This window comes from Channa argus, chromosome 1, assembly GCF_033026475.1.
Source record: "Channa argus isolate prfri chromosome 1, Channa argus male v1.0, whole genome shotgun sequence".
NCBI lineage: Eukaryota > Metazoa > Chordata > Actinopteri > Anabantiformes > Channidae > Channa > Channa argus.
In genome coordinates, this window is record NC_090197.1 from 6,484,414 (window position 1) to 6,502,013 (window position 17,600).

The window sequence follows — 17,600 nt, forward strand, 5'->3', positions numbered from 1 at the left end:
AGTGAAATCCTCGGTAGTGTTGCTGTCCTATCTACATTACATTGGTTAACGTCGTTCACTAGTTAAGTTACTGTGGTTCGAGTATTTGTTGGGTTTCAGTTGTTAAAGCAGAGCTAGCTTCTAAATGCACTAGCTTAACTCTAACATTACAATGCTAAAGGCCGTGGGGTGAATTGTGGGATATCTTGGCAACATCACAGTGACATTTACCTCTCTGACATAAATTCTACTTTTACAAGGTTATAATAGTGGAGATTGTAATAAGAGGTGGTTTTTGGTGGTCACAGAGCTTCAGTATGTTAAATATCCTGGCCAGTGTTACAAGTGGCAACAGCTTATTTGTTTCTGCAGCTATGACTAAAACAGGGAAGTCCACCTCCTACTGGATGGACATCTGCTTTAAGTGTGCACAGGGCAAGTTCCATTTCACTACTGGAAAAAACTTCAGACTCTCTACTTCAGAGATGGTCCCTAACTTCAGACTGTAAACATCAGTATGTGCACTGTGAGAAACCTTTTTCTCTTTCCTTTTGCCCTACAGCTAAACATTCCCTGACATATTTCCTCACCACGTCCTCTGGACTCCAAACCTTCCCAGAGTTTGTGGCTGTTACGGTGGTTGATGGAGTTCAGGTGGGATACTGTGATAGCATTAATAAGACAGCGGTATCAAAACAGGACTGTGTGAAAAACCTTCTGGAAGCTGATCCTGAACACTTGGAGTGACACACTGCAGCCTGCACCAATGTCCATCTGTATTTTAAAGCAAAGCTGGAAAACATACAACAGCACTTTAACCAAACTGGAGGTTTGTGTGTTTTTTAGTAACTATATGTTAATTTCTTTAGTTGCATGAATGTATTGACAGATAGATACAGCAGATTAGTACATTTAGAGAAACTATACATCATCCAGTAAACAAAGTAAATTGACTTAATGATTTGGGGCGACTGGCTCAGGAGATAGAGAAGTCGCCCACCTGGGGTTGGCAGTTCGATGCCCACTGGAGCACAAATTGCTGAGCTTGGCTAACATCCCTCTCACCCACCCCCTCCACAGAGTCCAGCGGGCAGCCCAGGACAGAGCTGGCCTTCTTTACCAGCTTGTTCAGTCTCTTCCTGTCCCGGACATTGCTGCCTGCACCCTATTTAATATGAGTTGTTGTTGATGTCCATCAATAGGAACCGCTACCTGAGATGTGCACCGATAACTCTTCCCATCCCCATCAATCAAAAAATGAGAAACAACAGAAGGGGACTTTGTTCCTGTTGATTATTTTATTTTCAAGACAGCCCACGAGGAAAGGGGGCCAGTCAGGGCTGCAAATGATTACAACTATTTATTAGATTGTATTTATTGTTTAAAAAAAGTTAGTTTTTTGCAGCAGCACCCTCTCCAGCAGGTGGCGCCCTGGGCAACCGCCTTCTATGGCCTATGCCAAGATCCAGCTCTGTGTGGAGTAAAGGTTGGTCTGTTGGAGATACGACTGTGTGTTTCAGCTGTAATAGAATTTTTTCCTCTTGGAAGAGTTGTAGACAGAACTCAGCGTGATGAACCATCTCAGTTTAATACATGCCGGCTTGGAGAAGAACACATGGATGTTGAGTGTTGTTTCTGACTTGTATCTCTCAAACCCCTTCTATTTATACTTAAACCCAAGAAAGGAACCACCCTCACAAAACATGACTAAAGAAACCAGGTGCATGCAGTTGACAGTCATCACTCTTGTCCCTATCTAGGTTCTCTGAAGATGTCAGTTGAGAAGCAATAAAACCCTTTTCATTGCACCTTCTTGTAGATCTTGTGACCCCAGGACTCACTATCTACTACATTGCTTTGGGCCTTGTAACAACAAAGTGCCTGCTGTGATCTCAAACATTCCCCCAAACATGACCCATCCTATGATCTCTTGTCCTCTTTGTGACCTCTTCAATAACTCATCTTGGTTGATTGTTTGCTAATTATCTAATCATATGACTAAATTTACTCTATTCCCTCACACAGCTCTCTGGTGTTGAGAAAAACATCATCACCAAACTGGACAAACTTTGTCTTTTTAAGGATAAAAGACAAAACATTTCACCCTCTAACATCTCATTTCCCTGTTGTTCTGGCATGTAACTTGTTTTAAATATTTAAAAACAGGATAATTGGGTTAATGTTGGTGCTTCTCTATCTTCTCTAATGTTGCTCTGTAAAGAGGTTTATTATTAATTATATGATTATATATCTTCTTCTTTTCCTTTGGGTTGTACCCTTTTAGGGGTCTCCAGAGTGAATCATGTGCCTCCATCTAACTCTGTCCTCTGCATCCTCTTCTCTCACACCAACTAACTTCATGTCCTCTCTCACTACATCCATAAATCTCCTCTTTGGTCTTCCTCTAGACCTCCTGCCTGGCAGCTCCAACCTCAGCATCCTCCTACCGATATATTCACAGTTTCTCCTCTGAACATGTCTAAACCACCTCAATCTGGCCTCTCTACATTTCCATCCTTATCTTTAATCACACTAACCTGCTGCACATCCTTCCCATCTCTGTCTCTTTGTCTGGCCAACCTGTACAAATCCATTTCTCCCTCTTTAGTGTCCAACCTAACATACAAGTCCTCATACGCTCTTTGTTTGGCCTTTGCCACCTCTACCTTCACCTTATGCTGCATCTCCCTGTGCTCCTGGCTGGCTTTAATTTGCATAAATTCAGAGGTTTCTATGCAGGTATCATTTGATGATACCATAGATGCCTTTGCCGCAAGGACGTTCAGACGTGTACAAATTAAATGAAAGATTGTAGTTCTACATTATAGTTTTATGTTGTCTTGTTTCCACATGTTGCCCCATTGTTTACAAGGCCCATTGTTACCAAATACATGTACAAAGTATTCACTGACCATAGCACCATGTCCATTTATGTTGTTTCTATTGTTGTTTGTGTTATTTTATGTTATTTTAGTGTGTGTGTGTTTGTTTGTGTGTTTGATCAACAATTAAACCTTTAAGGTCAGTTTCATTATATCCTGGATGGAGCTCTGAGAACTGTATGACTAAGTGTAAGCTCCTGACAACACAGCAGGCTGAGAATGTGAATTATTAGATAAAATATTCAAGTTGATGAGCCTGAAGAAATTAATTGGTTAATTGGTTTAATTGGTGCAAACTAATGTTTCAACATCACTGAGTCTTCACAGAGTAAAATCATTAAAACATTAAAACAATAAACATTAGTAAAACCCAACATCTACATTTGATGGACTTGATGACCAATAAAAACAACTTTAATCTTTCAACCACTTCATATATCATAAAAGACATATGTTCAAAATCAAAAACAAATTTACAAAAACAGACAAAAACACAAAACTCAAACCTAAACTCATCACCTACAGGAAACATGACAAGTTAACAAGTTCTTCATTGTGGACTTTCTGGTTCGTCAGTAATGAAGGAAGAGACAGCAGAGCCTCAAACACAGATGATCATATCACTGCTTCTTCTTTCTGAGTATCTCACTCTGTCATTCTCTCCTTTCATCACATCATTTTTAGTCGTCTTTATTATAGTTTTACAGTTGCTCAGTTCCCCAAAAGTAGTTTGTAGTTAAACATGAAGATCACTTCAAATGTTGTCAATTAAAATAATTTACTTCCTCAAAATAAACTGAAAATTGATAAGGAAGTTGAGGTTTTACACAATTGTACATATTCTCATTCAGTTCAGGTGAAGTCAAGTGGAACTTATGAAAAATCATTCTTGCATGTAAACAAGTTAAAACGATGTAAATGAATGAGGATGGAAACTCAACAAGGAGCAAAAGCTCCTCTCACTGGTTCAAGTGGGAATTTACATCACTGGCAATGTTTGAATTAAAGAGGATTAGAGGGGAGAACAGGTGAACACAATGAGGGTTAACAAGGAGAAAGCTAAACAAACTAACTAGGAAATGGTACTGAGGGACTTCAAAATAAAAGCCAGGGGCAGGAAGTAAATCCAAGAACCAGGACTGTGACAGATATAGGTTTTGTTATCCAGCCAATTAATAAACTACTTATAATTAGAACATATGTAATATGTTATGACTCTCCAGTGACAGAGAACCATCAGTTGTTGTTGATGTTGTGGTTGATTGATTTTGATAGAAAGAGTTGAGGAGAGTGGAGATGAGTGTGTTTGAAGGAGGGACTCTGTCTTCTAGAGAAGTGAGAAGTTCCTGGTTTGACAGTGAAGAAGGAAGAGAGCCTCAGTCATCAGAGCCTCAACATGGACGTTCATCACATTTTAATCTGCTTCTTCTTCCTCTGTGAGTATTTTTATTTTCTAGACTTATTTGGATTTTCTGAATGAGCTTTTTCTCTTAGTTTTAATGGAGGTTTAGTTTAGTCACACACACATCAGCATTGCTCTGTTTGTTCTGTCTCTTCCATGTCTCAATACTATGCAGCATTAGTGCAACTTTTCTCCACTTGCTCTTCATCATAACCTAAGACTGTCACTGGGCGTCTGTCTGGACATGACTCACTTCTTAGTGAAAAATGGTGATAAATTGTGCAGCACAAACACTGTTTCAGCAGAAGTTCCTCTTTATATATGTCACTTATTTAAATTTACTCTGTTGTATAGTAGAAGAAGTTTGTCGAGGTGAAAAATATAAATTATAAATTATTATATAAATTATTTTCAAATCTTTATTACGGAAAATGGAAAACAAGTCTGTGTTCGTGTCTCAGTTATGCTGCTTCTATCTTTAGGTGTTTTCTGTCTATTCAGTGCTGCTAACACACAAAGTAAGTTCCTGTTCATGCTGCACACAAAGTGGTACTTCTGACTTTTTCATGGTGGGTTCCTCCCATACACAGCACACCACCTGTGTCTCATTTAGGTTAGTCCAGCGTCTTCTTCATGTTGCTTGTCCAGCTGTTGTCCTCTGAGTTGCTCTAGTCACAGCTAAATAGCCCCTGCAGAACCCACATGGAAAAATAAAATTAATTTATTGACTGTTCAACTGGATGGATGAAGAAATACCTGCAGTCTGTAAAGTAAAAGTATAACTACTTTTGCTAACAAGTAAAAATGACTATAGTTGGTTGTCCAGGATGCTTCCTGAGCAGATAAATAATAATTGTAGTCTGTGTGTTCACACATAACTTGTAACAGTAGTAGCTACAGGAAACCCACATTTTAACACTGCAACTCATTCTCCACCTCACCCACCCAGCCCCAGCACATAATGTGGAAATCCTCAGTGACAACACCACAGCAGATTGACCTAAGTTCCATTATAAAGTTACAGTTATAAAGTTAATTATTAAACATTCCTGGTGTGACTCTAAAGTTACTTTACAAAATAAGAAGTAGATACAGTAAATTCTACTCACTGACTCCATATGTTGATCAAAGGAATTGGTGCATTCACCCTCATACCAGAACAAATCTGACTCCAGATCAAAGAAATCACCTTCATTATCCTGCTCACTATTCTCTTCTTTGTACTTTGACTTTTTATCTACTTTTTATCTTTGTGTTTTCCTCTGTTCCCTTCTTGTAACTTACAAACTTGGAATCTCTGTTTTAGTCTGTAGTATGAACATCATTTGTCTACACACATCTCTTCCTCACCTCCTCACACCAACCGTGTCATCTGATTGGCTGTTCAAAACAACAATAAATAAATGCCTCCTACAAATGTAACTAAACCCAAAACCAAAGACCCAAAAAACAGATATTCCAGAGGATTTTTACCACATAATGCTTAAAAATACACACATGCATTTGACTGGGAATGTGTTGTATTAGTGCAGAGTTCAGATTGTTTAACACTTTGTCTGCATGAAGGATTTCATGTTGTGGTTGATTGATTTTGATAGGGACCCACCCCCCAATGCACTGAGCTCCTTTCCTCCTCTTGACCCTCTCTCCTCTCCTCTCACCCCACAATTGTCACCACTGTATGACATTAACTCTGTGTGTTTTCTCTCGTAGTTGTCTTTGTCCTTCTCTGTCTCCCTCTCTCTGTCCCTTTCTGCAGGTGTCCTCAGCTTTAAGCTGTGTGTTTTCCAGTGTGCAGCTACTGGTTCTACCAACCTGCCCGATGTTTTGTTGTTGCATTTGCTGCTCTTTTTCTTTTCTCCCTTCACTTTCCACTCACCCCAACCGGTCAAGGCAGATGGTCGAACACCCTGAGCCTGGTTCTGCTGGAGGTTTCTTCCGTTAAAGGGAGTTTTTTCCTCTCCACTGTTGCCCAGAGCTTGATCAAGGGGGAATTGTTGGGTTCTCTTTGTACATCTTTATAGTCTTGACTTTATTCTGCAAAGTGCCTTGAGATGACTTTGTTGTAAATTGGTGTTGTATAAATAAAGTTGAATAGAATTGGGGGGAAAAAGGCATTAAAATGTTTTTGATCACAGATGGACCAATATCTACGGTATTTTAAAGATGGTTTAGTGAATTTCATCATTAATGACTCACCTGATCTCAGAGATTCAACCAGGCACTTAGTTTACCTCCTTAGAGCTACAGAGGAAACTGTTCCAGCTTAATTTCACGTAACCTGAAATGAACAAACTGTACAGTCAAATACAGTCTAACAGAAAACTATGGTTGTGACATGCAACACATCTACAAAATTGCAACATTGCATTCTCATGCAAAGAGAAAACACTCAGGGCAAAATGTGTGCAGGAACAGATATCAAACAAAAGTTTGGGTCACTGCCCACATCTCCAGTTTGTCTAGAAGTTCAGCAGGTCTGGTCTTGTGATTGACAGCTATTTTTCCCTAAAGAAAAATAAAACAGTTTGGACACATTCTCATTCAGTGTTTATGCTATTTTTCTACAATGTAGAATAAATATCAAGGACACATCTTAACATCAGCTTTTCTGAGAGGACACTTTATAAACCAGGCCTTAATGGTTTAATTGCTGCAAAGAAGCTGAGTGGGACCAGAAAGAAGATGAGAATTGCTTTAGGCCAAGAAATACAAAAAAGAAATAGGTGTTAGACCAGTAGAACATGTACGGTTTAGTCTGACGAGTCTGAACTTGGGGTTTGGTTTGGCTGCATTGTTGGTTCCAACTGCTGTGACTCTGTGGTGTAATATCTGCATGTCTGGTTCCCACTGTGAAGCATGGATGAGGTGATGGTGTGGGGTGTTAGTCAGTGATTTCTTCAAGGAGTTCAGGAAACCTTCAGCCAGCATGTCTACTACAACATACTGTAGGATTTGCATTTAGTGAGACCAAGATTATTCTTTCAACAGGACAATGAGCGAGCATCAGGTGACCTGGCCTCCACAATCACCTGACTTGAACCCAAATGAGATGGTTTGAGAGTAGTTGCCAACAGAGTGATGGAAACTCAACCTTTCCAGGTCCCTGTCTCTCAAAGCTGGCTGAGACACAAAGTGGTCACTTTTAAGAATTTACCATTTAAACTCATTTGCTTTGTGTTTGGATCTTAATTGTTCGATGTCAACAAAATAAACCAAAAAAATATTAAATGAGAACAGAGACTGACTCCCAACAAAAAAGCAGTGTGGAAAATCAGCCCAATCAGACAAGTGAAATTTAAACTGTCAAGTTTAACAATCAACACAGTTTGTGTTCAGCTAATATGTAAAATGATGGACCTGCTTAAAAGGAAATTTAAAGAAGAATCTTTAGCTACGTACATTGTTTTTACTCCAGTCTGAGATTTTGATCAGTTTCTTCTGACACGAGGCTGTTGAGCAACAATCTTCCTCTACACTGTTAAAATGTTTCAGAGTTGATGCACATCTTACTCTCCTTGTTTCATTTCATAGCACATGCAGTGAGCTGCCTGTCAATGTTATTACAGGTTGCACCAGCCTATTGAATATCTGTGTGGGATATATGTAATGTGTACAGGACACAATTATTGAAAGAAGAACAAACAGACCAGCCCTCTCACACTGAGGCAGACTGACCCACTAGGAGAATTCATGAGCTTCCTAGGTTGTAATTCACAAGCTACTACACTAAACCAATTAATAACTGTGAAAGATAAAAATGGTCACTGTAATGTTGACAAGCTTGAATGATATCAACACATCTGTTGAGGAACATGTGATAATAACTGATTAGGAAAAGAAATCAAACCACAAATAGTGATCACATGAACACAATGACAGAATGAATGACTGAAGGGAAACAAAATGATCAACATCACTCAGTTAAAACAGACTCAAACAGGTGGATGAGAGAATTTTACATTTTCTAAATCTTTGACAGAATCAAAAAGTATGACTGTAGTAAAAGTGATGAGCTCTGTGCTCAGTGTGACTGTGTGGAAATGTAAAACAGGAATCATCATCAGACTGTAGCATCTTACAGGAAGATAGTAACTATTGATTGTTCATCTTTTCAACAGCTCTGCAGGATGGAAACACTGGTCTCACCAATGCACAAATCACCACTCGTACAGGAACTGAAGGAGGAAACATCACAGTTGGATGCTCATTTTCTTTCTCTGGAAGCAGGAAGTTGTTCTGTAAAGGAGACTGTACAACAGGAAACATTCTCATTGAAACAACCAGTAACAGAGCTCAGAGCGGCAGATACAGTATTGAATATAAAGAAGGATCTTTACAATCACTCATTTATGTGAGCATCACACAGCTGAACAAGTCTGACTCAGGATTGTACAGGTGTAGTTTGGACAGAATTCTGTTCCCAGATTCACATCATAAGTTTGAGATCATTGTCACAGAAGGTGAGTTTCTATGAAAGTTCTGAAAATGTTCCTTCATGTCTGTGAAGCTGTGAGAAAACTGACTGTTCTCTGACAGCTTCTCATGTTACGAATCTTCTTCTTCTTCTTTTCCTTTGGGCTGTTCCCTTTCAGGAGTCGCCACAGTGAATCATGTGCCTCCATCTAACTCTATCCTCTGCGTCCTCTTCACTCACACCAACTAACTTCATGTCCTCCCTCACTACATCCATAAATCTCCTCTTTGATCTTCCTCTAGACCTCCTGCCTGGCAGCTCCAACCTCAGCATCCTTCTACCGATATATTCTCAGTTTCTCCTCTGAACATGTCCAAACCACCTCAATCTGGCCTCTCTGACTTTATCTCCAAAACATCTAACATGAGCTGTCCCTCTGATGTCCTCATTCCTGATCCTGTCCATCCTCGTCACTCCCAAAGAGAACCTCAACATCTTAAGCTCTGCTACCTCCAGCTCTGCCTCCTGTCTTTTCTTCAGTGCCACTGTCTCTAAGCCGAACAACATTGCTGGTCTCACCACCGTCTTGAACACCTTTCCTTTCATTCTCGCTGATACTCTTTTATCACACAACACACCTGACACTTTTCTCCACCCGTTCCAACCTGCCTGCACTCGCCTCTTCACCTCTTTTCCACACTCACCGTTGCTCTGAACCGTTGACCCTAAGTACTTAAAGTCCTGCACCTTCTTCACCTCTGCTCCCTGTAACCTCACCATTCCACCTGGGTCCCTCTCATTGACACACATGTATTCTGTCTTGCTGCGGCTAAGCTTCATTCCTCTGTTTTCCAGAGCAGACCTCCACCTCTCTAGATTTTCCTCCACCTGCTCCCTGCTCTCACTACAAATAACAATGTCATCTGCAAACATCATAGTCCAGGGAGATTCTTGTCTAACCTCATCTGTCAGTCTGTCCATCACCAGAGCAAACAAGAAGGGGCTCAAAGCCGATCCTTGATGCAGACCTACCTCCACCTTGAACTCCTCTGTCACACCTACAGCACCTCACCACGGTCTTACAGCTCTCATACATGTCCTGCACCACTCTAACATACTTCTCTGCCACTCCAGACGTCCTCATACAATACCACAGCTCCTCTCTCGGCACCCTGTCATACGCTTTTTCTAAATCTAGGAAGACACAATGCAACTCCCTCTGACCTTCTCTGTACGTCTCCATCAGCGTCCTCAAAGCAAATACTGCATGTGTTGGACTCTTTCTAGGCATGAAACCATATTGCTGCTCACAAATGTTCACCTCTGCCCTTAGCCGAGCTTCCACTACTCTTTCCCACAACTTCATTGTGTGACTCATCAGCTTTATTCCTCTGTAGTTGCCACAGCTCTGCACATCTCCCTTGTTCCTTCTCATGTTACGAATAAGCAGGTAAAATAAGTGCTGCATCTTTTCATCATTAACAGTAAAAACAAGCTAAACTACTAACAGCTAATGTTCTACATGAATCAGCACAAGAGCAGGTGTTACCACTTCCAATCTCATGTTAGTGGCTTATTCAGAAACATTGGTACATTTGCTGAACCTCTGTCAACATGTGTGGATGATCAAAAACTAGAACTTCACCAACACAACCACACACCAAGCAAACACAACACAAAATGTAACAAGCAGCTAAAAAGAATGATTTACTCATCTACCAGCAAGAACTAGTCAGCTCCACATCCATCTTGTTTCCTTTTCTCTCTTTTAGCTCTCACTAACCAGTAACAGCCAGTCTGATGTTCTTCTCTGCACAGTCTCCTCAAACGTTGTTTTCTTGCTGCATCTGTGATGTTTAGTGAACACCTATGGATGAACTCCATGAATGGATGTATTACAAGAATACTGAGCTACAGTAATCTCACAATTGAGGCCTGTTGTCAGGACGACAGAAAAGCAGTTCATCTTATTAACATCATGAGGAAAACAGCATCTCCTCTGGATCATTATTTGATTGTTTCACTGTTCACAGCTTCAACCTCTTCACCACCAAGCACAGCTCTCCAACCTTCTACAACATCATGTACATTCTCTTCATTATCATCGTCATCATCACCATCATCATCTTCACCATTGTCATCAACAGAGAGTTTAAGCTCCAGTTCAGGAAGATTCATAACTTTATCCTCATCCTCCACTGACACCCACCAACAGCCTGAAATGGGATCATCAGGTACATATAAAGGTCTTCTTCTTCTTTTCCTTTGGGCTGTTCCCTTTCAGGAGTCACCACAGAGAATCATGTGCCTCCATCTAACCCTGTCCTCTGCATCCTCTTCTCTCACACCAACTAACTTCATTTCCTCCCTCACTACATCCATAAATCTCCTCTTTATTCTTCGTCTAGACCTCCTGCCTGGCAGCTCCAACCTCAGCATCCTTCTACCGATATATTCACAGTTTCTCCTCTGAACATGTCCAAACCACCTCAATCTGTCCTCTCTGACTTTATCTCCAACACATCTAACATTAGCTGTCCCTCTGATGTCCTCATTCCTGATCCTGTCCATCCTCGTCTCTCCCAAAGTTCACCTCAACATCTTAAGCTCTGCTACCTCCAGCTCTGCCTCCTGTCTTTTCTTCAGTGCCACTGTCTCTAAGCCGAACAACATCTCTGGTCTCACCACCGTCTTGAACAAATTCAAACACATTCAAAGTCCCTACTGTCAGTCCTACATTCTTATCTTTCCTCTTCTCTCTCTGCGTATAAAACACACTTTCCTGCTCTCCTTCTTTGACTTCGACCAACAGTAGTCCAATTTCAACCCGTACCCTGTAGGTCAACAGGGTAACCCGGGCCCCAACTGATCTGGTATGGAAGTTGCATTTTTAATTTGGCAAGTGTTTTACATTGGATGCCCTTCCTGACACAACCCACTGCATTTATCCAGACTTGGGACTAGCACAAGTAGAAACTGGCTTGTGCCCCCTTGCGGTAGCATCATTTAAAGTTCCCTCTATAATAAACGTAGTGTTACTCAGCACAGAAACATGAACATGACCCTCAGTGACAGTTGCTGTAGACCTGATACAATGATGCACTAAAGAAAGTAAAAAGTAAAAATGCTACACTACAATATCAGAGCATTATGATGTAAAATTCATAAGCTCACTCTAAAACACACTGTGATTTGTCGACTTTTTCTCTTTTTATTAAGAATCTGGATCTGCAGAGTAACTCAAGGAATCAAATGTAGTGGAGTAAAAAGTTGAACATTTCCTTCTGAAGTGTAAAGGACTAGAAGTACAATATAACAGGAGGCAGGGAGTTTACCAGCAAGTACAGAAGACAAAGACTAAGGAAAGACGTCCTTAAGATCAGGATGTGAAGCCTGTTTCACACTAGTTAGACTTTTCCTAATTAGAAAAACCTGTTTTAAATGTTCCCGTGTTCACATACAAGTTAGCAGGATATTGTAATGGGAAAGGATGTAGGAGTGGAATATAATAAAGTGTTAAACATACAGTATCATCTCAGGCCTGTAGCAGAGCTGAAATGATGTGGCTCATCAGTCTGGCTCAGGAGGTTTCTTTAGGTGAAGAAGAACCAACTACGATGTCCTCACTGCTGTGTATTTCCATCAAGCTACTGCAGTTTTCACAACATTGTTACAAAATCCCAAATGTTAATGTTTGTTACTTTGTGCAGCTGCTAAGTAGTTGTGTTTAAGCTGTGTGTGAAAGTATGTTGTCTTCTAGTGAGTAACATGAATGCAGTATTTGTACTTTTACTCTGTGATCACTGCAGCAAAACTTTGTTGCTGTTGTACATTTGCAGAGCTGTATAATGACTATGATAAATCACTGTGCAGCATTTTGGCATCTGACAAGTCTTTAAACTTCCACATGGGTCTCACTGCTAACACGACTCCTTGTACTGTGTTAAGGCAGAGCTGTTTTTGATCTGTATGTCTGAGGCAGAGAGGGGCTTTAAATGATGTCTTAGATGTGTTAGATAAGCTTAGTGCAGGTTACACAGTTTGACAAAAGTAACAAATGTAGATAGACTGTGACACTGACATCATGCAGACGACATTGTGATCTGTTTACTGTGTCTAATACAGTTGTTTGAATGAGTTACCAGCATATCATCTAAAAAAAAGGAGATGGGAAGAGACCAAGTGGAAGAAAATGGATCCTACCCAGAGACATTAAATCTCACAAGACAGTGCCTCTGTCCCCTAACAGTTACCAAGTTCATATTGTCATTAACTTGACAGTGCTGCTTCAAACGGTCCTGTAGAAATTCAATCCAGACAATATGTCACAATGAGACATGAAGTTTCAGAGTAAAACAAACTGGTTTTACTGTTAATTCTGCCACAGGTGCAGCGCTGGTTATCAGTCTGATTCTGGTCTTCATGATCATCATATTATCAGTGGCTGTGCTGATATTCTGCAGGAAGAGGAGCAGTAAATTCAAAGGTGCACACACACACACACACACACACACACACACACACACACACACAGAAAAGAGCTGGAATCTGGAATCTAAGGCATGAAGACTTTCAGAGTTGGGGCCTCTGAGCAACTATCATAAGAAGGAATCAGGTAGCAACTTGTAATCTGTTACCCAGTTCTACTAAATACATCCATGATGTGCACAGGATGGTCTGGGTAGATGAACGGGTTAATAAATGCAAAACGTACAGATATGGAAAACAACTTTAGATTGTGTTTCTAACTAGAGGATTTAGTTTCTTTTAACCTGTTTCACAGTTGTGTGTTGATAATCAGAACCATGATGTCAATGGTACAGTGATCTATTTCAATTCAAATCATTGCTTTATTATTGTAACCATGGTGATGAAGTTGTAGTACAGCTGCTGTGGCTCATATCAGAGGGTTGGGACTAACTATCTACATTATGACTGTTTAGGTTGAATGGAAAATGTCATAATGCAACATGTACAGAGCTGTTCCACTTTTGATGTAGTGCTTAAAAAAGTACAGTGTTTTTTCTTTCTTCAACCAGCACAAAATTGAAATTAGAATTTCTGAAGCTTTAGTCTGAGCTGATGTGTTTTTAAGTCTCTGAACCATGTTTTTCAGGTCCTGTGGAAACAGTGTATGATAATGTTAGAGAGGTGAGTCTGAATAAATCCTATCATCAGTAATATTTGTTAAAACCAGCTGATACATATCAAACCTTTCTCCTCCTACAGTCCAGCAGAGTGTATGAAGAGGTCAGAGATCCTGTGGAAGCGTCTACAGTTTACACTTTGATCCATCAAGATGAGGTCAGGACCACAGATATATACAGCTTGGCCACTGACACCTGTGGTCAGGATGTAAGTATGTAAAAAAAAAAGCTTTTAGACCAGAACATTGTTTAAGCCCAGACACAAAGATTGTAGTTAGAAATAAGCTAATTGTTCACTTTTTGTTTTGTGGCCTGTGAAACAAAGACTTTTTAGTCATTATGTTGTAATAAAAGTATTGGTAAATAAAGCCTCAGGAAATAGAAAAGTGAAGGAAGTCAGCAGCTAATTGTGAGGGTTGATTAATTTATCCTTTAATAACAGCATTAAGATAAATTATATGTGATGATGCTCATCTAACAAAACAGAGAAAAACTAAAACTATCAGACTGCTGCAGTGCAGCTTCCTGTTCTGGTGGTTGTGGCTCAGCTGGTGTAACAGTCCTTCACAAACCACAGGGTCAGTGTTTGACTTCCACTTCCTCTTGGCTACATGTCAAAGTGTCCCTGGACAAGACACTGAACACACAGTTGCCTCTAGTGTCTGCTCATTACTTGTAAGCTGCTTTGGATAAAAGCATCTGCTAAATGTCTAATGTGGCTTCCTGACTCTTAAGTATAAGTCAAGACAAGATGAACTTAAATAAAGTTTTAAACACATGTGACAGTGATGAAGAGCTAATTTCTGACCTGTGTTTTTTACATTTCAGACTGAAGACAATTCTGGTAACTTAGTCTAAGGTGGACGTTCCTAAAAGAGAAGCCAGCTCCCCCTGTGCTGACACAGACAAAGTTGTCTACTCTGAACCTCGGGTAGAAGCGAGTTCTCGCAGCCTCCCTGAAGATGCTTCACCTCCTCTCTACTCTGTTGCTTTACCTCAGGAGAAACTTCTTTGCTAATGTAGCTACATTCACTCTCTCACAGACTCAGCGTTGTACTAGATGTAGTCTTCATTCTTTTTTATATATTTTTTTTATATTGTATAAGTTATAACTCTCTCATTTGTAGGATACAGTGTGTTGTCATGTGCCATTTAAAGTTAAATTTTAAGACTAAATTGTATCATAACTGGTGAAATGATCTTTGCTAAAAGTATCATCACAAGTAAAATCAGTAGCTTCACTTCCTACACTGTTCATATTTGGATCCAAACCTTCAGTCTAGACAGGTCCTGGTTGTCCCAGAGTGCTGTTCAGTGGAAACTGGACTTCAGCTTGTAGGTCTCCAAGACGTGTCCCCTGTCCTCTGAAAGGTTTGTTCAAGAACAAGTGCAGTTGCCCCTGAACAGCACTTTTAGGAGTAAAGTTAGCTCCTGCTGTTTGTTAGCTGTTAGCTACACTAGCTGTAGCTGTTGAGCTGCCTGCATCTGCTAACGTTAGCTGCTGTAGCTAACAGTACAGAAACACTAGAAACACTGTTTGGCTGAGCAGGACAAAGTCAAGGACAAATCTCTGTACACACAGACAAATCTCCCAGACGACAGGACAGAAGCAATAATCCACGTGTAAAAAAAACAGCCAGTTGTGAGTCTTTCCACCTCTTTTAGTTAAAAACTGTGTTTTCTCTCAAACTAGATATTTGCATTTAGTTTTTGGAGTGAATACATTTGCACATTATTTTACATACACAATTACAGATTTGTGTACAGACACACAAGTCTGATTTAAAGTCTGATTTCTAATTTTGTTTCGATGCATATTGCACCTTTTCTGTTAATCCAATAAACCTCATTTCACTACTGAAATATTACTGTGTCCTTCAGTTATTTGATAGATTAAAATGAAATTGATGATCCAAACACCCAAATATTTATAAACGAAAATCATGGACATTGTCCAACTTTTGCATACAACTGTATTTACCAGCAGTCCAAGCAGGCTCATATCACGGGATTCTCTTTTGGAGCTAAGCCGCCTGCAGCAGGAGCCAGTGGAGGTGGCGCCACCTAGATTCCAGGTGAGAAGCCTTGGAACAATAGTAAACCTTCCCAGAAGTGACTAAAACTCCAAATTAGTCCAAGACCACAGCGATTCATCCAGGAAGTCAGAATTGGATTCTAGGTGGTGAATGAACTTTTAGCGGGTCTGAAGAAACAAACTCTGTGTTGACTCACAGCCGAGACATCAGTGACGCTGCAGTGAAAGTTAGATACCTGTTTGCTAATGAAATCGCAGGCTTCCAAACCATTTAGTGACGGTGAATTTGTAAAAACATGCATGATGAAGGCAGCGGAGATTGTGAGCCCTGAAAAGCTCCAGGCTTTTGCAAATATCAGCCTGACAAGAAACACAGTTGCAGACAGGATTTCCGATCTTTCAGTGGATCTGGACAGTCAGTTGAAGCGAGAAGTAAAGTCATTTATTGCGTTTTCAGTTACAATTGCTGAAAGCACGGACTTTACAGATGTTGCACAACTGGCCATTTTCATCCTCGGAGTTGATGACACATTGACCGTCACCGAGGATTTCGTGGAGTTGGTGCCGATGACAGATACAACGACATCAGCTGATATTTTCACCACAGTCGTCGGTGCGCTGGACAGGGTCTGAGTGGACTGGTCCCGCGCTGTCAGCCTGGCTACAGATGTTGCGCCTTCAATGATCGGTAAAAAAAACAGGCGTTGAGACAAAGTGCAGAGAGAAAGTGCAATCTGCAAATGGAGGACGTGAATTTTGGACTTTTCACTGTATTTTGCACCAGGAGGCTTTGTGTTGCAAGTCATTAAAGATGGACAACGTCATGAAGGTGTCATCCAAACTGTTACTTTCATCCGATCCAGAAGCCTGAATCACCGTCAGTTTGACGGCCTTCTCACAGACAAAGACCACATCTATGGCCTGTCATACCACACTGAGGCAAGATGGTTAAGCCGAGGTGCTGTGCTGAGGCGTTTCTTTGATTTACGAGAAGAAATTGAACAGTTCATGGAAGAAAAGGACAAACCAGTGTTAGAATTTCATTCCGCAGAGTGGATACAGGACCTTGCATTTATGGTGGATGTTACAGAGCAGCTGAATAACTTGAACAAACAGCTGCAAGGGCGCAACAAAGTTGTCACGCAGTATCATGACAAACGTTCTTTCAAGTTGAAGCTGTCAGTGTGGGAGACGCAACTCGCCGGTGGTGATGCAGCTCACTTCCCCTGTCTGAAAACTGTGTGCACGACCCAACATGAAGCGGTTCAAAGATAAAATAACGGGACTTCAGATTTTTGGTGAACTGGAGAAAGACTTCAAAGTTTGTTGCTCGCCATTCACCGCGAATCCCTCTGATCTGCCCGTCAGCATCCAACTTGAAATAATTCCCACTTGGGAATAGATTTTCCTCCATGTGGCCGCTGAGCTAAAATGAGTTTGACATCCCTGAACTAGATGATACCGTTGGAGTTACTTCGGGGATACAGGCGAAGGCGAAGAAGAAGGAAAAGAGGCTCCAGAGGAGGGAAACGGAACAGACTGAGGCGAAGGGGCAACCGGCTACATCACGCTGTCAAATGTCCGATCGCTACGGAACAAAGTGAGGAACTTTCCACACTCGTGAAGTCGGATCTGGACTATCGGCAAACCAGCCTGTTCTGCTTCACAGGGACTTGGCTTTCTGAGGATGTGGACGTGCAGCTTGATGGATTTAACTTCATTCGTTTTGACATAGACA

The 17,600-nt window shown here is 40.8% G+C and overlaps 2 protein-coding genes across 5 annotated transcripts in view; both read left to right on the plus strand.

Moving 5' to 3' along the window:
* The window catches only part of LOC137100591 (class I histocompatibility antigen, Gogo-OKO alpha chain-like), a 122,871-nt gene that overhangs the window by 88,734 nt on the left and 16,537 nt on the right, over window positions 1-17,600 (plus strand). The window lies entirely within an intron of this gene.
* Window positions 4,237-14,913, plus strand: LOC137101044 (uncharacterized). Its single transcript, XM_067478891.1, has 7 exons — window positions 4,237-4,297; window positions 8,385-8,726; window positions 10,714-10,914; window positions 13,068-13,166; window positions 13,797-13,831; window positions 13,910-14,035; window positions 14,656-14,913. The coding sequence occupies exons 1-7, from the start codon at window positions 4,258-4,260 to the stop codon at window positions 14,683-14,685; spliced, it is 873 nt and encodes a 290-aa protein (XP_067334992.1). The 5' UTR covers window positions 4,237-4,257; the 3' UTR covers window positions 14,686-14,913.

What these genes read in the sequence shown, in the direction of transcription:
- LOC137101044 (XM_067478891.1), top strand. Translation starts at nt 4,258, where the DNA reads ATGGACGTTCATCACATTTTAATCTGCTTCTTCTTCCTCT. An exon ending in GAGGAGCAGTAAATTCAAAG is followed by an intron (nt 13,167 to 13,796) that starts GTGCACACACAC and finishes CATGTTTTTCAG; the next exon opens with GTCCTGTGGAAACAGTGTAT. An exon ending in CTGACACCTGTGGTCAGGAT is followed by an intron (nt 14,036 to 14,655) that starts GTAAGTATGTAA and finishes TTTACATTTCAG; the next exon opens with ACTGAAGACAATTCTGGTAA.